The sequence below is a fragment of the Melanotaenia boesemani genome, chromosome 10 (genome assembly GCF_017639745.1).
Source record: "Melanotaenia boesemani isolate fMelBoe1 chromosome 10, fMelBoe1.pri, whole genome shotgun sequence".
Taxonomy (NCBI): Eukaryota; Metazoa; Chordata; class Actinopteri; order Atheriniformes; family Melanotaeniidae; genus Melanotaenia; species Melanotaenia boesemani.
Window position 1 is genome coordinate 11,849,861 of NC_055691.1, and position 23,643 is coordinate 11,873,503.

Genomic DNA, 23,643 nt, shown 5'->3' on the forward strand with positions numbered 1-23,643 from the left:
ACATGAATAACGACCCACCACCTTATTACGGTGGGGGAAGATCCTAGGAGCTTTGTTGTTGGGGGCTTTATGCCCCTGGTTTATGCCGCATGTGTGTCTGCAGCTGCGTGTGTGTCTGCAGCAAGCGGCAACCTCTGCCTGCAAAAATTGAAGCCTAAGCGGAAGTACAAAAAAATTGCAGTTCCCCCTTCATCCGCTAAAGGCTGGCTCCAAAACAGAGCAAATTCCCATAGACTCCCATGTTGAAAAGACCAACTTCACAGCAAAAATAAACATGTTTAAAGCTTGGTACAAAAATCCATTTTAGAATTAATAGGTCAAGTTTACCTTCATGACAACTGTGAGGGGGGTGAATTTTTTTCTGACTTATCCGTTTGGATGTTATTTAATCTTGAATTTCGTCATAATTAGGGGAGCGTTCTTTTAATTGACATGTATCTAATATCCACGGAAAGAAGGGAGAGTGCAGCACAAACAAGGTTTTTAGCCGGTTAGCTCTTAGCTACAGGCAGCTTGGAGTTTGATGGTTGTCAATCATCCACCCCCACCTTCTCAGTCCCCCTCTCAGCTCAACCTCTTTGCCCATTTTTGGATTTTCCAGGACTAACGACAAGTGTGACGCTACCAAGATGGCGACAGTGGGAACACCCAACAAGCTTCGCTTTTGCTCTTTAGAAACCTGCAGGTGACGTCTAGTCTATCCATGCAGTCTATAGTCTGCAGCCACGTGTGTCTGCAGCTGGGTGTGTGTCTGCAGCCCCATTTGTGTGTGTGTGTGTGTGTGTGTGTGTGTATGTGTGTGTGTCTGCAGCCCTGTATGCATCCGTGTGTGTGTTTAGCCTGATCTCTGATGTATTTCAGGATGGTCGGCTCTGGTGACAATTAAGACGTTATGTGAGCGGCTGTCTGCAGACTGACAGCAGGTAATTGATTACCAGCAGGAAGGCTTCAGGGAAACCGTTCTATTTATAGATCCTCCTCACTTTCACTCTGCAGCTCACCTGTAACCTGTCTGAGGAGCAGCCGCCAACACGTCCCCCTACCTGCCATAAAAAATACATGCATGACTTTTACATCCATCAATAACACATTAAATGTTTCAGATGATGCCTTCAATGAACACTGTAAACTTTAATCTGACATCTATTTTAGAGAATCTTTGAAGAAATGCCATCAAATGTGGATAACATTTAAACCGTTTTCTCAATGTTTCTCTCAGAAATTTTTTTAGTATGTTTTCAGTGCATTTTCAGTGTGTTGTCAGTGTGTTTTTAGTGTGTTTTCAGTATGTTCTCAGTGTGTTTTTAGTGTGTTTTCAGTATGTTTTCAGCATGTTTTCAGTGTGTTTTTAGCATGTTTTCAGCACATTTTTAGTGTGTTTTCAGTGTATTTTCAGTGCATTTTCAGCATGTTTTTAGCGTGTTTTGAGTGTTTTTTCAGTGTGTTTTCAGCATGTTTTTAGTGTGTTTTCAGGTCGTTTTTAGTGTTTTCAGCATATTTTCAGCACGTTTTAAGTGTGGTTTAATGTGTTATTAGCATGTTTTCAGAGCGTTTTCAGTATGTTTTCAACGTGTTTTCAGTGTGTTTTCATTATGTATTCATTGTGTTTCATTGCGTTTTTAGTGTGTTATCAGAGTATTTCAGTATGTTTTCAGCATGTTTTTAGCGCATTTTCAGCACGTTTTAGCGTGTTTTCAGTACGTTTTCACTTTTCTGCATGCTTTTAGTGCGTTTTCAGTGTGTTTTCAGTGTGTTTTTAGTGTGTTTTCAGTATGTTTTCAGCATGCTTTAAGTGCGTTTTCAGCATATTTTTGGTCTGTTTTCAGTGTGTTTTTAGCATGTTTTCAGCATGTTTTTAGTGTGTTGTCAGTGTATTTTCAGTGAATTAGAGTGTTTTGAGTGTTTTTTTTAGCATGTTTTCTGCATGTTTTTAGTGTTTTTAGCATGTTTTCAGTGTGTTTTCTGTGCGTTTTCAGCATGTTTTTAGCATGTTTTCAGTGTGTTTTCAGTATGTTTTCAGCGCGTTTTAATTGTGTTTTAATATGTTATTAGCATGTTTTCAGAGCGTTTCAGTGTGTTTTCAGTATGTTTTCAGTGCATTTTAAGTGTGTTTTTAATGTGTTATTAGCATGTTTTTAGCATGTTTTCACTATGTTTTCTCTTTTCTGCATGCTTTTAGTGTGTTTTCAGTGTGTTTTCAGCATGTTTTTAGCTTGTTTTCAGTGTGTTTTCAGCATGGTTTTAGCTTGTTTTCAGTGTGTTTTCAGCATGTTTTCAGCGTGTTTTCAATGCATTTTCACTTTTCTACATGTTTTTAGCCTGTTATCACATGTTTTCAGCGTGTTTTCAGCGCGTTTTCACTTTTCTACATGTTTTTAGCCTGTTATCACATGTTTTCAGCGTGTTTTCAGCGCGTTTTCAGTGTGTTTTCAGTATGTTTTCAGTGTATTTTCAGTGTGTTTTTATTGTTTTCAGTGTGTTTTTTTGTGTTTTCAATGTGTTTTCAGTGGGTTTTCAATGCGTTTTCACTTTTCCACATGTTTTTAGCCTGTTATCACATGTTTTCAGCGTGTTTTCAGCGCGTTTTCAGTGTGTTTTCAGTATGTTTTCAGTGTATTTTCAGTGTGTTTTCATTGTTTTCAGTGTGTTTTTTTGTGTTTTCAGCGTGTTTTCAGTGCGTTTTCAGTGTGTTTTCAGCATGTTTTCAGCATGTTTTCAATGCGTTTTCACTTTTCTACATGTTTTTAGCCTGTTATCACATGTTTTCAGCGTGTTTTCAGCGCGTTTTCAGTGTGTTTTCAGTATGTTTTCAGTGTATTTTCAGTGTGTTTTTATTGTTTTCAGTGTGTTTTTTTGTGTTTTCAATGTGTTTTCAGTGGGTTTTCAGTATGTTTTTAAAGTGTTTTCAGTGTGTTTTCATTATGTTTTTAGCGCGTTTTATATTGTTTTTAGTGTGTTTTCAGCGTGTTTTCAGCATGTTTTCAGTGTGTTTTTATTGTGTTTTCAGTGTGTTTTTATTTTGTTTTCAGTATATTTTTAGTATGTTTTCAGTGTGTTTTCATTATTTTTTAGCATGTTTTATATTGTGTTTTCAGTGTGTTTTCATTATTTTTTAGCACGTTTTCAGCGTGTTTTCAGTATGTTTTCATTGTGTTTTTAGTATGTTTTCAGTATGTTTTCATTATGTTTTTAGTATGTTTTCAGTGTGTTTTCAGTGTGTTTTCACCTTGTTTTCAGTGTGTTTTCAGTATGTTTTCGCGTGTTTTCAGTGTGTTTTCATTGTGTTTTTAGTGTGTTTTCAGTATGTTTTCAGCGTGGTTTCAGTGTGTATTCAGCATGTTTTTAGCATGTTTTCATCGTGTTTTCAGTGTGTTTCTGGCGTGTTTTTAACATGTTTTCAGCGTGTTTTCACCATGTTTATTGTGTTTTTCTGTGAATTTCAGCATGTTTACTAAGTTTTTCAGGTTGTTTCCAGTGTGTGGTCCTGCAGCTCAGCAGTCTAATCTGCAGCAGCAAAAAAACAAACATCGCTATCAAACAGTCAATGCAGGACAGGCCGCTTGTTCATTTTGAAGTGATTGTTGCCATAGTAGCAGAGGCAGTAAACAGCAGCTGATGAACTGTGCACATACAGGTGGACAAACAGGTGACGTCTGAGGACGGAGATGAATGGATCTTCTAAACCTGAAGCCATCATTTTTAAACTGGATTAAAACTGATACAAGTGGTTTAGAAAACTGGACAATTTCTTTTTTTAAATTTATTAATAAAAACTTAATTTAACTGAGTTTGTATTTTAGTCATTTTATCCTTTGATTTCTGAAACATCATCCTTATTTCTAGTCACAGTCACTAAATACTCACTAGCACAGAGCAGTGAATCCTCAAGTTTGAATCCAGACAGACGAAAACATGCAGAAGTTACCAGATTCACCACCACATGTTAGCTTCACCACATGTTAGCTTCACTACCACGTTAGCGTCACCACATATTAGCTTCAGCACTACGTTAGTTTCACCACATGTTAGCTTCACTACCACGCTAGCTTCACCACATATTAGCTTCACCACACGTTAGCTTCACCACTACGTTAGCTTCACCACATGTTAGCTTCACTACCACGTTAGCTTCACCACATATTAGCTTCAGCACTACGTTAGCTTCACCACATGCTAGCTCATCTTCATGAAAGAATATCTGGAGAAAAAAGATATTTACATGTTAGAGAAGTCCAGTTACAGTCAGACTAACATGCTGCCTGAGGACGGCCATTTAGGTTTAACTTCCTTAGGCAGAAAAGCGTTAAACCTGCCTGATGTCGGGCTGATACCACCCACACAGGACTGCTCTGATCAGAACCACTTCAGCTGGATCTTCTGGGTCTGATAAATCAAACTTACGGTATCTCCCAACCACACCACAAAGAGTACACCAGGTAGATGCTATGCTAGCTGGACATAGCCTAACTGTCTGGTCCAGAGTGGACAGGATTCAACAAGGAAAAGCAGAAGGAAGTAAAACGTAAACAACTGTTTGTTTATCATCAGACTGAAGAAGAAACCAAAGCAAGGAGCGAAATCATGAATCAGAGTGATCAACCACGTCCAAAATGTTCTGGATGTTTCCACGGCGATAGAGCTCAAAGTCTTTCATACTGAAGGAGAAAAAATTAAAAATACTTTATTCATGCCAGAAGGAAATGGTAGTAGGACCATTTTAAAAAATAAAAATAATTTAATGGATCATAAAATGTCTTTTCTGAACACTGAAGGATTTAAAAACGGAGCGTAATGTCTGCTCTAAAACAACTGATCCTCCACACGTTCACACTCTACCCAAACCAGACGACAGAAATCCTGATCACATCCTCCAGGACTGATTGATACAAATGGAATCTGATCAATTAAGTAAAAAGGAGCCCATCTAGAGGCTGAATGTTTTCTCATTCAGTTTTTCATCCTTGCATAAGAAGAACTGTGAAGAAACAAATTTCCCAGCTGATTTTCCCTCAGCGAACATGGATAAATCAGGAGTTTTACCACTAAGGTCTATTAGAGTTTTACCGTCTAATCAAATAAAAACAGAAATAACTGATAAGAAATCAACATGTTTCACTGAATTAAAAAAAAAACTGAAATGGTTTCAGATTTATAGCCAAAGTTAAAAAAATCTAAGTTATAGTTTTTCTCCTGATGTGAATCTAAGAGAAGAAATCATTTTAATGATGAAAAAATAAATTAAATAAATAAAAACAATAAATAATAACAACAGCTTCAGGAGTGACTCTGGAGTTAAAGCTTTAACACCTGTGAATTAGAGTATCAGAGAAGGAAATCAGAGACTAATCTGAGCCTAATCTGATTCAGTCAGCGAAGCAGAAAACATCCGAGGTGGTCCACAACAACAACAACAACAACAACAACGGTGAGATCTAAGCTGAATACAACCTGAGAGGAAGCTGAGTTCAAGCCGTCCGACTCCGATGAAGAGCAGGAACACACTGCGAGGCCAGCCGACACACACACTAAGCTGCTGATTAAAATAACTGCAGCACACACACGCAGCAGCTGATCTCAGACCAGTTTCTGTCAGTGCCCCCCGCTGGGCCGGGATCGAACCCCTGACCCAGGACCAGCTGCTTTTGTAATGGCTCACTTCAGTGGAGATGAATGGAGCCGCGGCGACATCCCAGAATACTCTTCATTAACACTTCAAGGCCTGAGCTCCTGCATTATGGATCCAATTAGCAAGAAAAATGACAGGAAGCAAAGCTGCATGTTAATCTGTCTGAACGTCGGGATCATCAATGTTTGTCTTCCTCTGGGCACCATTGTTCCCCCAGGACGCCTCGGTGAAGGAGACACATGCTTTTTGCTGGGCGGGGGGGTCAGTCAGAGGGTCTCAGGTGTGGTTATGGAGAAACTCCTGGTCCCCCCCCACATTCTGTTCTGTCAATGAATCAGCAGAGCGGTGTACCTCATGACGGAGGTTTGATTCCGACAGACTTCCAAACAGGTGTAGTCACGCAACCTCTTTATGATCACGGAGGACGTGGTTCTGACTTCATGACCCTGATGAGTTCTAGAAATTCTGACCCGTCAGGTCTGCAGTGACCACACCACAAACTGTTCTGCTTTGTTCCCTCCACAAAGCAGTTATTGTCCCTAACAGCGAGACTCTGTCCTCTCTAGTACCTTTAAATTAGGAGATAGATTTGAAACCTGGAAGAGGCTTAAAAGATCAGCAGCTCTGATTCCCATTGGACTGTCGACCTGCTCGGGCTTCACCTCCTGCTGCCTGAACAGATTACTGTCACCGACAGCCAGGAAGATACAACAGCCAGGTACTTTAATCTGCTCCTCCTCTGAGCCACATCTCACAGGGAAACATACTAACTTCCTAACAGGCGTCTGGCTGGCAGGTTTACCGCCCGTTTCATGTAAAAAAAATAAAAAGCCTCCATTCAGCTGGAAGTTGTTACCATACAAGACGACAGAAAATTCCTCATAACAATCAGTTTTATCCTGGACGTTAAAGATCCAAACAGAAAATTGAATGAGTGAAATTAACAGGAAGATTTAGGAAGTTGTTTTAGATTTTATAGAAAATAACAGAACAAAAAGCTGCCAGGGATTATCAGCTACAGCCATGATTCCAACCAGAATCTCATCAAACACTTTTTATTCTCAGTAGAAGATCAACAACATATCAGATGATGAAACTGAGACATTTCCCCATGTGATGGAAAATATGAGCTGATAGTGAACCTGATGGCAGCAACACGTCTGGAAAAAGTTGGAACAGGAGCAACAAAAGGCTGGAAAAGTAACTGGTACAAACCAGAAACACCTGGAGGAGCACTTGACAACTAATCAGGTTACCTGGCAACAGGTCAGTAACATGACTGGGTATAAAAGGAGCATTTCTGAGGGGCAGAGTCTCTCAGATGGAGAGATGGGCAGAGGTTCACCAATCTGAGACAAACTAGATCTAAAACTCTGGAACCATTTCAGAAAAATGTTCCTCTGACTTTGAAGATCCACCACCTACAGTGTAGAATATCATCAGAAGATTCAGAGAATCAGGAGGAATCTCTGTGTAGAGGGGACAAGGCTGGATGCTGGTGATCTCCTGCATTAAAAGCAGACAGGATTCTCTACTGGAAATCACTGCATGGACTCAGGAAGACTTCCAGAAACCACTGTCTGTGAACACAGTTCACTCTGAAATCCACAAATGCAGGTTAAAGCTCCATCATGCAAAGAAGAAGCCAGATGTGAAAAGGATCCAGAACCAGTGCTGTCTTCTCTGGACCAAAGCTAATTTAAAATGGTCAAGGGCAAAGTGGAAACCTGGACGAAAATGTGTACTAGTTCCTGGAAAGCATGGACAGCGTGTCCTGCAGACTAAAGCGGAGAGGGAGCATCCAGCTTGTTATCAGTGGACAGGTGAAAAGCTGCATCTCTGATGGTATGGCGCTGCATTAGTGCCTATGGCGTGAGCAGCTTCCACATCTGTGAAACTCCATCAATGCTGAAAAATACATGGAGGTTTTAGAGCAACATCTGCTCCCATCCAGACAACGTCTCTTTCAGGGAAGGCCTTGCAGATTTCAGCAAGACGATGCTGAACCACATCCTGCATCCATCACAGCAGAATGGCTTCACAGGAGAAGAGTCCGGCTGCTGAACAGCATCCTGCATCCATCATCCATCATCCACCACAGTCCTGTTCTGCTGCATCTGATTCTAAATGAGTTCATAAGAAATCACTATATTCTGTTTTTACTTAGATTTTACAGGCGTCCCAACTCTTTTAGAACTGTGTTTAACATCAGAACCAAAAAGTCTGATCAAGAGAAAAAACAAGGCGAATGGTGGTGATCCATCGTCTCCAGTGTGTTTAAAATAATCATTTATATTTTATTTCAGAGTTAATAAAGCATGTAACTGTGTTTTTCAGTATTTCTTCATCTTCATTTCTTCACAGCAACTCATCCTGTTAAATATAAAATCTGTGACGTCATCAGTTGTGGACAACCGGGTCAATTCTTCATCCCTCCAGATCAGATTCCCGTTAAATCATACCAGCATCCGGTTACAGGAGTGGTGGAAACCTGATCCTGGACCAGGTGAGAGTGAGAGATCAGCTTTCTGATGGACAAAAGCATCAATCTATCATCATGATCAATGAATGTGATCAGCAGCTGATCTATCTGTGAGGAGAACATGTTACCTTCCTGTCAGAGATAAAATCAACCTCAGAGATTTCCTCATCTTCCTCATCTCACCAGATGGTGTAAACTGGTTTATGTTGCTCTGCTGCCATCTGCTGGTCGCAGCAGGTATTTCTGCCTTCCTGGTTTTTACCAGACAGTGAAAATCATGAAGGGTTCCTGGTGACGGTGATCCTTCTTTCCATCTGATCTTCTACTCATCCTCGTCCTGTTCTTCCTCCTCCCACTCCTTCCTCAGAGCCTCGGCCCCCCTTCTGGACCAGACTATTTATAGAAACAGGGCAGCAAGTGACAAAGATAGTCCAGGAAATGGGTCTGTGCAATCCCTGGGTACTGGGTGCCACATGCATGCACACATGTGTGTGTGCGCAAACTCACACACACACACACACACACACACACACATTATGCTGTATCTGAACAACAACAACACACCTTCTTTTGCACTATTTCAACCCGACACAGAACCACAAAGGCTGCTGAGTTCATGTCAGCTGTTGTGTCTCCATGACAACCAACAAACCATCTGCTAAAAAATTTGGCAGAAAAATTCAGAAATGCCACCATGGAGACCTGCAGTCTGACCAGTTCAGGTCCCACAAAAAGATGTTTGTCAAAATGTCCAATAATAAATAGTCCCGCTGTCACACCTGGATCAGGCGTTTCAGTCACACCTGGAACAGGCACTCTGGTCACACCTGGATTATGCGTGCCCATCACACATGGATCAGGAGTTCCATGTCACACCTGGATCAGGCGTTCCCCATCACACCTGGATCAGGAGTTCCATGTCACACCTGGATCAGGCGCTCCTCGTCACACCTGGATCAGGTGTTCCTGCCACACCTGGATTATGCGTTCCAGTCACACCTGGATCAGGAGTTCCATGTCTCACCTGGATTATGCGTTCCAGTCACACCTGGATCAGGCGTCCCCATCACACCTGGATCAGAAGTTCCATGTCACACCTGGATCGGGTGTTCCACGTCACACCTGGATCAGGAGTTCCATGTCACACCCGTATCAGGTGTTCCATGGATCAGGAGTTCAATGTCACACCTGGATCAGGCGTTCCTCGTCACACCTGGATCAGGAGTTCCATGTCATACCTGGATTATGCGTTCCAGTCACACCTGGATCAGGAGTTCCACATCACACCTGGATCAGATGTTCCATGTCACACCTGGATCAGGAGTTCCATGGATCAGGAGTTCAATGTCACACCTGGATCAGGCGTTCCAGTCACACCTGGATCAGGAGTTCCACGTCACACCTGGATCAGGAGTTCCATGTCACATCTGTATCAGGTGTTCCATGGATCAGGAGTTCCATGTCACACCTGGATTATGAGTTCCAGTAACACCTGGATCAGGAGTTATATGTCACACCTGGATCAGGAGTTCTATGTAACACCTGGATCAGGAGTTCTATGTCACACCCGGATCAGGTGTTCCCGTCACACCTGGATCAGGCGTCCACGTCACACCTGGATCAGGAGTTCCATCACACATGACAAACAGCAGGAAATATTCATGTTTTTAAAACCAAAGTAAAAACCTTTTTAACTCACCTGACTATTATTTGAATTCATATTTAGCACAGAGTTCAATATTGTAAATAAACTTTTATATAAATAAAGTTTGATTGGTTGCAAAATTCTGAAATTGAAAATGAAAATGTGTTGGACTGAGACGTTTGTCAAATAGGACAAAAACAAGAAGGATTTTTGGAATAGTTGACAGGTCCTACGTATCTGACATGTCCTCCATCTGTCCTGTGTCTCTGACATGTCCTCCATCTGTCCTACATCTCCAACATCTCCTCCATCTGTCCAACATCTCCAACATGTCCTCCATCTGTCCTACGTCGCTGACATGTCCTCTATCTGTTCTCTGTCTCTGACATGTCCTCCACCTGTCCTGTCTGACATGTCCATCTGTCCTGTGTCTCTGACATGTCTTCCATCTGTCCTGTGTCTGACATGTCCTCCATCTGTCCTGTCTGACATGTTCATCTGTCCTGTGTCTCTGACATGTCCTCCATCTGTCCTACAATTCTGACATGTCCTCCATCTGTCCTGTGTCTCTGACATGTCCTCCATCTGTCCTATGTCTCTGACATGTCCTCCATCTGCCTACGGCAAAGACAAGGTCAGAGATGACTGTGTCCATCTCAAGGAGAATTCAGTTATGTGCACACATACCTAAATTCACAGGTATGTCACAGATCACAGATCAGCTGATATATTCTTCATGTGTGAATGTTTCCCAAAGGCTCCAACTCGCTGCAACACTTAACATTAACCCCAGTGTTTGTCTTCTTCTGTCCCGATCAGGTGTCCACGCTCCGAGATGAGGACATTTTAGAATCAGCTGCTTCCAAACGCCACCGTCCAATAACCTTCTGCAGATATTTACCTTACACAGTCAGGAACAGCACCGAGTTCACATAAAGGAGGAAGAAACTAACTTAATTTAAAAAGAAAATAAACAACATGACTGGATTTCTGTTACATTCTGTCCTTGTTTCTGACCATCCTCGGTACCGTGTCAGTCCTCTGCTCTGCTTTTAGGGTGACTTCAGAAAATGTGTCCAGGGAGGACAGAGGGAAATGTGGCCGGGGTATTTATAAACGTGTCCCTGATTAATACACCAGAGAGTTCCAGATGGTCGCCTGGCAGCCATGAAAGCGGCAGAAATACTGTAAACTGACATATAATCCATGACGGAAATCATGTCTGCTGTGTCCCGTACGAGGACATGAAAATGGTTTACAGGGTGGAAACTGGTAGTTACGACTCTCTGATGTCTCATGAATGCAGCAAACCTTCCAGATCAGAAACAAAACCACTTCACACCCATCAGGTATGTTGTTGGAAACTGGTTTGTCTTAAAAATGCTAACCTGCAGGAGGAGGAGGAGCTCTACCTGCAAGACTAGACTCAGGACAAAAAAAAAGTTCCATTCAGGCCTGTCCTGTGGTGAGAAAACCGTCCTGCATGCCCCACCTTTGGCCTTGCCTTAACCTGTGATGTGACAGCAGGTGTTTAGTGGCAGGTGTCAGAGGTGTGGTGACATCACAGACGGGGGCGTGGCCCGAGTCATGTGGGACGAGCCTCAGTGTCAGGCTGTGTGAAACAGAGTAAGAGATCAGAGAAACATCTGATCCACTCTGAATGTTAATGCGTTCAGACAGAAAGAAAGAAAGAAAGAAAGAAAGAAAGAAAGAAAGAAAGAAAGAAAGAAAGAAAGAAAGAAAGAAAGAAAGAAAGACAGAAAGACAGAAAGAAAGAAACTGAAATTTTTAAAAAATGTCAAATTTGTCTGCAAACTGAAATTAATCTGTCTAATCAAATTTATAAATTAAAAAAATTTACAGCCCTGAAAACTGAACTACATCTCATTTTTAATTCTGATGTTTTCCACATCAGGAGAACCAGTTTCTGTTCAGGTCTGGACTCTAACTGAACCACACTGAGACCTCCAGCTTGTTTGGTTCCTGCAGTCCGGATGAGGTCTGGACTCTGACTGGACCAAGTAAACACTTGGTTCTGTTGTAGACCTGCTGCTGTGATTGGGATCATGGTCCTGCTGCATGAAACGGTTCCAGCCAGGCTTTATCTGTCAGACAGATGGACTCACATTTGGTATCAGAGGAGTTCATGGTCCATCAGTGACTGCAGGTGTCCAGACCATGATCCCTCCACCACCGTGCTGACAGCTGCTATGGGGAGTTTAAGGACCAAGCATGTCCACTTTGGTCTGGTCTGTCCAGGACCTGGTTTCAGACGTCTGGTGGTTTGTTCAGATGCAGCTTTGCCAGTCTAATCCATGCTGCCATGTTGTTTTTTTTCTCCTGCAACCCTTCCCAGCAAGCCATACTGGTTCAGTCTTTTCTAACTGGACTTTCTGGGTTTTTCCTTGGACTGAACGTGCTGGGACGTCCACTCCTGGAAGATCTGTGAATAATCTTTTTCTTTATAGGATGACGGAGTCCATATGGTCTGGAAATGACCCGATAACACAAACAGACCTGCAGACCCTAAAGACTGATATTAACTGTCTCTGGAAATGTATTACCTACAAACGAAGCTTGGTCTCCCATCACCAGACGTCCTGCATGTTTCCATTTGTAAATAATCTTTCTAATAATAATCTTTCTGTGGAATGAAGGACTGCTGACCTGACATCACTGCTGATGTCTTTCCTCCGTGGCATTGCGTTAACCTGAATGCTGCAGAGCAGAAAACTGATACAACTTCTGCTTTGGCTTCATTTTAATGACAATGTACTCTGCCCCGTATTGCTGTTTATCTGAAGCTTAATTTACTCATCTCTACAACCTGATGAGAACCAGATGATGTTTATTATGTCCCGAGACATAAAACATTTGCACTGAAATGCATTTTCTGCTGCTGTTAAACTCCACCGTCCGTTGTAAAGGAGGTCGGTTGTAGGGAAAAGTGACCTGCAGGTCCCATCGCTCAACCAGTGGCAGATTTCAGTTACAAATATTCACCACTGAATCCTGACCAGTTATGATTCAGGATAAAAACCTCTACAGCTCCCTCAGTTCAGGACATTTACATTCTCCTTTTCAGACGTCTTAAATTAGGTTTTATCTTGTTAGATTAATGAAGAGGTTTAAAATGGAGTCGTGACTCATGGAAACGATGCAACAAATGCCTTCAAATTTCATTCTGTGCAGTCCAAATCTAATGGCTGATGTCTTGCATTAGTGATGTTGCAGATATCTGAGGTTACATAAGATCAAGTAGGAGGCTGCTGCTTGTTAAACATGTTACGGAGCTGAAACTGCATGCAGAGTTACCAGAGGACAAGCGCTGAGCAGGACAGGTTTCCTGGAAGTCCTGGTGTCCACAGATCCTGTCTATGCACTCATGACTCAGAGAATTATCTGCAGGAATATCTCAAAGATGACATGTTTATATCTACAGAAGGCATGGAAAAATTATTCAGGTGTGAGGCCTGATTGCTTCTGCTGTTGTGTTGTTATTGTGTTGGTTGTCAAGATGCTGGATAGACTGAAGAGCTGATGAAGGAAAGGTTAAAGGAATCAAAAATAACCACAAAATCTTCCATTGTTTCTGCAGGTTTCTCTGCAGCTGTTATTCACACATGCATTTCTCTGCTGGAAACAATACAGATCTGAATTCAGAGGAGGCAAGACATGACAGCGGACAGAGGATGAAACTCATTAACGGTTTTAACCCTTAAACCTCCAGCAGATCTCCCCGAGGTCTGCCTCCTCCACCACCAGGAGCGATAGTGTGTAGCTCTGTGGGGTAGGCTGTGATGGATAGCTACCCTTTAGGTGATCTACGGAAGTTTTCCAGGCATTTCTATCCTGTCCAGGAGGTTTACAATCCAGCCACTAAACGTAGTGTTTATTCAGAGACTCTAGGTGTGTCCCAATTCAGGGTCTGCACACTTCGAAGTGCAGATTCATCAGTCACAGCCGTCACCCTAAAAATCCACACTTCGTTTGGCCTCAAACGAAGGCTGCTGGTGATGCATCCTTTGCAGCCTCTTTTCTCCCAGAATTCATTGCACACAAGACGGTGCCAAATCGGCAACTGAGCCCAGAAGAGTCGCTTAACAGCAGAGACTCAGGCCAATCTTTTTTTTTTTTTAACATCATTACCTTGTCAGTGCTAACGATCACTGAAGTGTCCTATGATGCAAACAGTAATTTCAGAGCTATAAGTGATTCAACGTGCTGTGGTGTTGCTATGTGAAATTCTTGTTGGCTAGGTAGGCTGTCCCATTTCAAGAACGTTAAGCAGACTTCGAAGTGTGTAGACTACGGTGGACATGCTGTACTCTACGTAGTCTGCGCACTCCGAAGTGTGCAGACTGTGAATGAGGACACAGTTACTATCTGGTAAATCCACAATGATCACAATGAGTTTTTTTCATTACATTTGTTCTTAATAAGTTTCTCTACTTATAAAATACCTTTATTTTATTTATTTATCTATTTATTTATTGGCTTCTTAATACAAAAAAATAATTAAAAAAAAAAAAACATGGATCATTTACAAACTACTTTTCTCAGATCTTTTACTAAAGCCCCATTTCCACCGAAGGGTCGGGATACATTTTTATGTGTTTCCATATGTGAAAACTGGGAAGGGAACACTAATATCCAACCTGACCCTTCCTACTTTGTAGGAACCCTTCTGTTGGGGTACCAATCTAACCGACCCTGAAAGGGTGGAGCTTGACACACTGCACTACACACTTGCTGGTTTTACAGATAAAACAGAAACGCAGTGACAAAGACCCTAAAGTTCCAGTTTAAACCAGTTCTTTGCTAAATCGTCTGTTATGTGTGACACAACTCTGGTTCAGAGTGAGAGTTAAGATCCTCTGCAACTGGTTCAGCATCAGAACTGGACTGGAACTGGTCTGGTACCAGGACTTAATTTGTCAGATTTAGTCCTTAATGGTCTCAGACCTGGTTCATCATATATTTCATTTCAAGGTTTGACACTGAAACATCATCGTCATCATCATCATCATCATCATCATCATCATCGGCTGTCAGCAGGGACAAACATGAATGCCAGCAGTGTGTCTACGTAGGCTGATGAGGAGGAGGCGTCCCTCTTCCTCCTCTTCCTGTCGTCTGTCCTTGGAGAGCTGCAGATTGAATCTTCTCCTCCGGAGTGAAACTCTCCCTCCAGACCCTAAAAATGGCCCATTAATTCATTCCTCTTCCATTAACAGCAACTATAATTAGAGGCCTGGGAGATCCAACCTGACTGAAGCTCAACTCCAGGATCTGACACAGCGTTGACATGTCACCGCTTCCTCCACATCTTCAACATGACCGTGATCCAGTTCTAGACCTGTCCTCGTTCCTGTTCCTGACTAACACACACACGGATATTACTCAGAGATCAAAGAGGAAGTCGCACCAATGGAAAACACGTGTGTGTGTCCTCCGTGTGGCGCTGATCTCTGAACCACCAGCTGGAAAATGACTGAGACGTCCTCAGACCAGGATTCACCAGATCCATCAGACTCCAGGTGGTTGTCCACCTGAGCGGACCAGATCATCCAGGATCACAGATGTCCGTCTCTTTCTCTAAAACATTCCCACAGTAACCTGAACGGAACCAGAGACGACCCAACTTTTATCCATAAAGCCAGTTCTAGGGGAAACATGCAGAATGTGTGTTATGGAGCAGCTGTTTTAGCAGCTCATGTTACAGCATCATCTGCTACTGGTGTACAGTATGACTTCAGAGATAAACTGGTCTGACCAGTGTTTAATGAATGTACAGCTCTGATTGGAGCCTGGATGGTATGCATCACTCACATCTCAGAAATCTTTCCAGTGGGTATAACGTGGAGGTACTTGGATAGGGAGACTGAGTAACATACATGTTTATTGTCATCTGGTACTAACCAGTAGGCTGGATTGGGTCTGGGATTCTGCAGGTCCAACCAGACCTGGAGCTGGATTCAGGTTTCAGCTCAATCAGGACATTTAATCCCAAAGTAGAGCTCCGATAAAGCTCATCAAGGTCAAACCAAGACATCTGGATCCAGTAGATCTGTAGATGCGTGGATACGCATGTGCATGGGTGATTTATATCCACATTATTTACTTTACTTTCACAATAAAGTCAGTATTTTGAGGGTTCGGTCGGACGTAATTAAAAATTATGAAAAAAAAAATCAAATCTGCAGACAAAAAAGAAAATCTAAATTTGATTCAATTAACAGAAAAAGGTGAAAAATATCAAATAATTAAAATCAGATTTTTTTTTATTTAAATTAGTGAAAAACCTTTCAAATTTTACTGCTCAAAGACCAAAAGGAAAAACGCTGGAACTCCGATCAATTTAACCCAAATCTCACATTATAGTAAATCTGTTTACCGATGATGATGTCACAGGTTAAACTACGATTAAATATAAACAGTCGTCTGCAGCAACCGTGTGACATCACTTCCTGTTAACGGACGATTTCTACTCTTAAATCTTGATCAAATCATTTTCATCCAGGTTTTACAAACACTTCAAAAAACAGTTTCCTGTCCATGACATCATCATGATGTCATTTCCTCTGAGCCAGCTGGTTAAAAACAACCTATCAGGTTTCAGCTCTATTAAGACAGGCGAGTTCAACTGGAAGGCAGAGGAGGAGGAAGGAGGAGGAGGATGAAAGGAGTCAGGAGGAGGAAGGAGAGGGAGGAGAAAGAGGAGGAAGGAGGAGGATGAGGAGTAAGGAGGAGGAAGGAGAGGGAGGTGTAAGAAGAAGGAGTTTGAAGGAGGAGGAGTAAGCAGGAGAGGAGAGGAGTAAGGCGGAGGAGTAAGAAGGAGTAAGGAGGAGGTGCTGAGAAGCTGATTTGCTTTTTTCTTTGTTTTTTTCAGGATAAAAACTAAAAATATCTCGTCTGTGTTTCGTGTGACAATAAAATCTGAATTTTATGAAAAATGTTCAGCTTTTTGAACAAAGTGATTCTGATGTTTCTCTTCTGTTTGGATTTATTTATCTGAATCACCTCAACAACAAATACTCATCACAACATGAAAATCTATAACTGAAGATGTTTGGATTGGTTGGATCAATTTGCTGATCGATTGATTGGTGACTGATGGAGAACTGAGACCAGTTCGGTTCAGATCTGGAGTTTTACATCAGACACGGCAGCAGTGTTCAAGCCGAACTGCTAGCATGTGGCTAATTAGCATGTCCATACAATCAGAAGGTTGATACGTTTAATATTACATCTAGTAAAAACTGGACCATCTAGCTCATCAGCCCATAACCAGACTGGATCTAAACCTGGACCGGACACCTCCTATATGGAAAGACCTATCTGGACCAGACATGAATCTGAATTCCTCTCATTCCCAGATTTTCCAGTTTCCTGTCAGACTGAGACTCGGCTGCACTTTGGAGAACTGCTTCCAGCTTTCCTGCTGAACCGAGTGGAGGCAGGAACCAGAAGGAACCAGGTCCAGAACTTTCTGAGCGTGAGCTGCAGGACAAATATAACCCCGATCAGGACATCTCCAGGGACGATTTTATACGATTAACAATTATTATCATTAATAAATAATGTTTTCAGTATAAACGAGCCAGTAGAAGCTGAGAGAAAAAATATTGGCACAGAAACAAACACACAACAGAAACTATTTCCATGTTTCCACTTTTCCTTAGTTATTCCTGCTACTATTTACCTGCTATCCTCACTAAACCAACTCCAGCTCAGCTGCTTTGTGGCGCCAACGTGCATCAGAAACGTCTTCTTGGCTTTATTCCAGCCAAAGAGGAGCATTATTTTCCTTCTTTTCAGACACACATAGAACTTTCTGCTCACTGGTTGATCTTTGGCTGCTCCTGATTGGACATTACCGTCAATCTAAGCTCTCTGATTGGTGGAAAGTCTGACAGAAAGTGACTTCATCATCATGTCCAGGTCTAAATAGAGGTCTCTTAGCAACATAGTAGTGATAGTGATCTTTTTATGATGAAATGTGATAAATAATGCTGTCATCATGGATCATTGTGGATTTATCAGATACAGTCTGAATAAACATTACATTTAGTGGCTGGATTGTAAACCTCCTGGATGGGATAGAAATGCGTGGAAAACTTCCGTAGATCACCTAAAGGGTAAAAATCCATCACAGTTTACCCCACAGAGCTACACACTGCCGCTCCTGGTGGAGGAGATGGACCTCGGGGAGATCTGATGGAGGGTTGAGGGTTAAAAACTAAAATAAAACCTGTAAATATTTAATCACCATGGTTACTAACTGGCATACAGAGATGGTATTTTAGCCCATCCATAACCAGACACACCAGTTTTCAACTGGTCAGAAATTTGCCTGAACCAGTTCTACTGATTCTCCTGCAGGTTTAAATATTTTCTTTCTTTATTTTTTCCAACGTTCAGCAAAGAGAAAGAAACTTCCAGAGAGGATCTCCACATTTCAGCCTTATTACTCCAGAAGTTATTAAACGTGGTCAGCGGAGTCAGAAAAAATGGAAAATATTTATCCTTGGAGGCGTTTGGATGTTTGATGGAGTTACATCATCTCCAGAAATCTACCAGCAACCAGATCCAGGTTCACCCGCATCGCTACAACTTCACGAACCAATCACAACCATTTATTTCTAAACGAACGTGTGAATGAATCTGATCAGGTGAAATCTGAGGATGTTTTATTAAAAGTTAACGCTCTCAAACCTTTAACCCCTAAATGCTCAGTTTTATCCTTACAGCTGATTAAAAGTCTTCACTACTCAGATTCATCTGGGTTAGTCGCTTATCTGGGACGTCCAGGGTGACGTCCGTTTTCCTCCAGATAAATGCTTCTAATCTGGATGATGCTTGGACTTTGTTGGGAAAACTCTTACCCAATTTCCACACTTCTTCTCTGCGTGCTTTTATTCATCATTTGTGCAGGTTTATATTTTAAAAAGCCAGTAAACTTCAAAGCTTTTGAACAGAAAAACTGAATATTGGTTTGGTCTCTAAATCCTATGTGATGGACGTTCCTGGCAGAGGCTGAAGTGCTGCCCCGGACGTCTGCACTCATCTGATTACAGCAGAAACATCTCGTTTTGTCTCAGAAATCTGCAGCAAATGTTCAATTATATGAATAAATAAACCCAAAGGCAACATGAAGAGGAGTTCAGGTTCACGAAACTTGGACTTTGTCTCTGCAGCATCCCAAGCCGAACAACAAAAACACTGAACGCCTATTCCCCCACAGATGAGACATTCAGGTTCTTGGTGGATGCATGAATAAATGAGCTTCAGAGAAAACCAGGAAGCAGGATGTGAGGCATCGATACCATCGTCTGACAACATGTCAGATTTCTATCTGCTGGTCATCTGGTTTGTCCTGAACCTGAACCCAGTTTGACCTTAAAAGCAGGACTCAAAAGTCCTCTTTCAGGTCCTGAGAGTCAAGGATCTAGGACTAAACCAGCCAACACGTCCATGTTTGTGTATTTAATTAATTTGTTTGTAATTTATTAGAAATATTTGCTGTGATTCTGGTTGAGTTTTGGTTTCTAAAGACGCTGCATGGAGGATTTTCAGCAGAGAAGCAGCAGCTGTGGCTTCTAGGTTGGGTTTATGAACTCCATCAGACTTCTTCTGTGGTTTAGAGAAGCAGAAGTTTCATGAAGCGGTCAGTCTTCAGTGTTTCATAGCTTGCTGGATTTCTGACACATTTCTGGCTTCTTTTTACTAAAGTTAATGCAAATCTTTCCAGCTGTTTGTTTTAGTTTCATTTTAAATGATTTTTGGGGAAATTGTTTGAAGTTTTTCCAACTTTTTCCCCTGATTTGTTTTGCAGCTGCTCGTGTTGTGTTTAAGGTCTGTAGGTTTGTTGAGCGCCTGGCTTTGAGGTATGAGGAGACACTCACCTCCTGCTGAAGATCCTCAGGCCCGTGAAGGTCCTGCTGTTGTGCTGGGGGGCCGAGGCTGCTGGGGGCGGCTCAGCGGTGGAGGCGGAGGAGGCAACGGGCTCCTCTCCTCCGTCCTGAGGGGGCTGCTCCTCCTGTGGGTCCATGGCGTCCTCTGTGATGAGCAGGTCTCAGCGGCGGAGCTGGTTGGGGGTCAGCGCGGCGCTCCGGGGGGTCCAGCGGCAGCCGGCCATCCTGACAGCTCCTCTGACAGATCTCCACGCTCCCACACAGGAAGTGCAGCTTCAGATCTTCCGCGTGCTCCTGCTAAGCTTCACTTCACACCAGGAAGCTAAAAGTCAGCCAACTCTTCCCAGAGTTCCAGCCCCCGGTGGGAGGGAGAGCAGAAGGGGGGAGGGAGGGGGGAGGAGCGGGATCGGCAGCAGGAGGTGGGGGGTTGCTCGGCTGCGAGCTGACTTCCTGACTTCCTTCCTTGTCCTAACTCTCCTCTCTCTTCTGCATGCTCTCTGAACACAGCCTCATATCCAGGAAGTTTCTGGAGAGAAAAACAAAGTCTCAAAGAGGAAGAAGGCGCTCGTCTGCTCCTCTTCCTCCTCTTCGTCAACCTGTTGCTGCTCCTCTCCTCAACTGGGCCTCCTCTCCGCCAAGTCGTGTCTCTGCCGCTCTGCTCTTCTCTTTTCTCTTGACTTTTTATCTCAGCTCTGTGGCTCCCTCTCCTTTTCCTTTGTCCCGCCCACAGCCCCTGTCTCTGGCCTCTGATTGGCTGAGGAGGGAGCGGTGAGCTCTTTTGCCACCTGCTGGTCCTTCAGACTCTCTGCAGCTGCTAAGAAGCCCTTAAAAAGAGAAGAAGAGGAAATGAACTCATTTTCTCCTCTCCAGCAGCAGCCGAAGCCTCACACTCCACTTTTCTTTCTTTCTGCCTGATTAAAAAACAAATAGGAAGAAAGTGTCAGCTTCCAAATGTCAACAACCAGCTGAACATATTGTGATGATGTTTCTGCTGCCTGGTTCTCTCTTGGATCACATATCTGAAGCAGCCCTCCCACATAGGTTTTACATAAAGATGGTAAAACAGCCCACACTCTGGGAGAGAGAGAGCGCTGCTGCAGTGAAAACAGAGGTCGCACGGCCGCACCGAGACCCACGCACAGTTCTCCAGCACACACACGTGGCGGCTTCATCCCCTGGGTTCCCGCGCCGAGGAGGAACCGCAGGATGAGGCGGGTTATTTTTGACAGCCAATTAAAAGAGGTGCAGCGGGCAGGAGGTTTGTCTTAAAAAAGATCCACGTGATGAGCCGCTCGCCGTGGACGTCCATGTGTCGGCTCCGGGTCCAGCTGGAGAGGTCAGAGGTCGGGAATGATGTCAAAGCCACAATCAGGACATTTTCTTCACTTTGTTTTCTGCATTTCAGCTGAATTATGAGCAGTTTTCTGTTCCCTCATCTTCTTCAGGACGTTTTACTCCACTAACGTCAAATGTTTCCTCAGTTACATCCAGCTACGTACGAATGAATAAAACAAAGGTTCGGATGCTTTCTGGATCAGATTAACAGTTACCATTAAATCATTTTGAGTTAAAACAATAAAAAAAATAAATAACTTTTTTAATAAAGATTAATACATTAAAAATAAAAAGTAAAGATATTAACCAAAATAAATAAAAACAGAAAAATAGTTTTCCAAATAAAAAAATGACAAAAATTAAAAGTACAGAAATAAAAAAAATGAAAAACAAAAACATTTCTTCATTTCATTTTTAATAAAAAATAAAACATAAAATAAAATCTTTGAAATGTGTTACAATGTGTTAAAATGTGTTAAAATGTGCTTTCAAAGAGTCTTAAAGTAAAACCGCCAGCCAGTCACAGCACACACTGAAAGTTTTTCTGCATCAGCTGACAAGTTATTTTAAATTAAACATCATATTTATTAACAGGAGCAGAATGTTTTCTGTTAATGGAAAAATCAGGAAAATTAAAACAAATGTTTAAAATCAGGAAAATTAAAACAAATGTTTTAAACATGAAAAGAAAAACAAAACAACAAAACCAATAGGATAAAAAATCTGCAACCAATAAATATTAGGGCTGTCAATAATAAGGCGTTAACGGCAGGAACTAATTTATGTGATTAATTGCATTAATATTTTTAAAGCAGTAAGGCATGTGCGACATGACAAGCCCCGTCATTTCTCTGTTATGACGGCGGGAGGAGAAGCCGGCTAGCTCTACGGATGGATTTTAGAATAAACACAACTGATGGAGCAACATGGACGTCGCCTCCATGGAGAATGAGGCTGTTTTCCATACCTGCGCTTGTCCCGCATTTTATAAAAACTCATCCTGCATTCTGCACCAACATGGCTGCTCTGGGGGATGTCTGGTCGTCTCTGTTTGTGCAGCAGCTGCTTCCTCCTCCTCCTTCTCCTCTCATGTTGTTCCGTAAATCATGACGGCTGTCGGTGATCAGCTGATCGGCTTTTCTCTCTTGCTGCGTGTGTTGATGGATCAGCTGAGAAGGAAACTAGTGGTTCATGGTTCACACGTCACATATTTACCCCAAAGTGTTGTTGTTGGCAGGACCTTCTCTAACACAGTAGCTAGCTGGTGGTAGACAGGGTTTATACTTCAGCTATGTAGGACTGGGTCTAAAAAAGTTCTGATGGGTGGCCAGGCAGAAGCAGGACCGCCTTCTAGTACAGGGTCGACCTTTTTAATCCTGGTGTGATAGATAGAAGCAGGTGGTGGAAACCTTCCTCAGAGGTTTTGCTCCATATTGACATGACAGCATCACACAGTTGCTGCAGGTTTGTCGGCTGCATCCATGATGAGAATCTCCTGTTCCACCACATTCCAAAGCTGCTCTACTGCAGCAATTCTCAACCATGGGTTCACGGCCCATGCTTGGGCCTTGAGCACCATCTACAGAGCTGTGAAAACTTTTCAGTTTTGCAGCTGTGGGAGGTGAAGACTGCGGGACAACATAACTCAATTGCAATGCAGCTTTCCACAACTTGGTGGTTGTAAAGTGTCAGTTAGATGTTCAACAAACTTCAATGAGCAGACTCAGCTAGCCACTAGCCTGTAGACAAGTTATGAAGGAACATTGAAAGCAAAAAAATTAAGACAAAAATGGTCCCAAACCCAATAAAAGGTAAATTTATTGCAGAAGACCAGTCCCATTAATTAGGAACAGTTTAGTAAACAGAGGTAACAAGGCAGAGCCTAGAGGTCTGTATGGAGTGTTAGCTAACGCTATCCATCACTTCAACACTAAAGCAGCATCTAGAAACCAAACATCCAACACTCGACAGACAGACGTCAGAATTTTTAACAAATAAAAAATAATAGCTACAGGCCATAATAATCAGACTGCTGTCCATTTATATTGTCCGATGACTGAATATAGTATTTGTGAAGACTGTGTGTCTGCTCCTCCATGGCAAAGTAGCTGCTCTGCAGGTTTTCTCTATGTCTGTGATTAGTCAGACGCTGCAAACTTCGCCCCTTTTTCAGCCAAAGTCTGAGTAAGTCAACCCAGGTAACGAAGACTTATACCTATGGTATGTTAATCCTGCTTCGTAGTATAGGCCTCCAGTTTCAGAAATACTCAGACCAACAACCATGCCATGTTCAAAGTCTCTTAAATCCCCTTTCTTCCTCATTCTGATGCTCAGTTAGAACTTCAGCAAGCCATCTTCACCATGTCTACATGGCTATATCCTGCCATGTGATTGGCTGATTGGATAATTTGTGTTAACAGGAAGCTGAAGAGGTGGAGCTCAAGAAGTGGACGGGGAATGTAAATTTAACATTAGAAATATTCTTTCTACTGTTACACAGAGAATGACTGACATTTTATTACAAAACAGATAATATAATAAACAAGATGATGATAGTAATAAATTATATAATAATAAAGATATTTGCTGGCAATGCTAATTATTTTCCTTCACCAGGTAATTATTTCTCATAAAGTGG

General features: G+C 42.3%; 2 protein-coding genes across 5 annotated transcripts in view; one reads left to right on the forward strand and one right to left on the reverse strand.

Annotated features, from left to right (window-relative positions):
* The window catches only part of b3gnt9 (UDP-GlcNAc:betaGal beta-1,3-N-acetylglucosaminyltransferase 9), a 615,230-nt gene that overhangs the window by 303,583 nt on the left and 288,004 nt on the right, over window positions 1-23,643 (forward strand). The window lies entirely within an intron of this gene.
* LOC121646922 (diacylglycerol kinase zeta-like) overlaps window positions 1-23,643 on the reverse strand; it is a 63,044-nt gene that overhangs the window by 31,526 nt on the left and 7,875 nt on the right. For all 4 annotated transcript variants that reach the window (XM_041996042.1, XM_041996041.1, XM_041996040.1 and 1 more), the window contains exon 2: window positions 19,662-20,494. In XM_041996042.1, coding sequence (XP_041851976.1) covers window positions 19,662-19,807 — 146 coding nt within the window. In that variant the 5' untranslated portion in view covers window positions 19,808-20,494. The remainder of the gene's footprint in view (window positions 1-19,661; window positions 20,495-23,643) is intronic.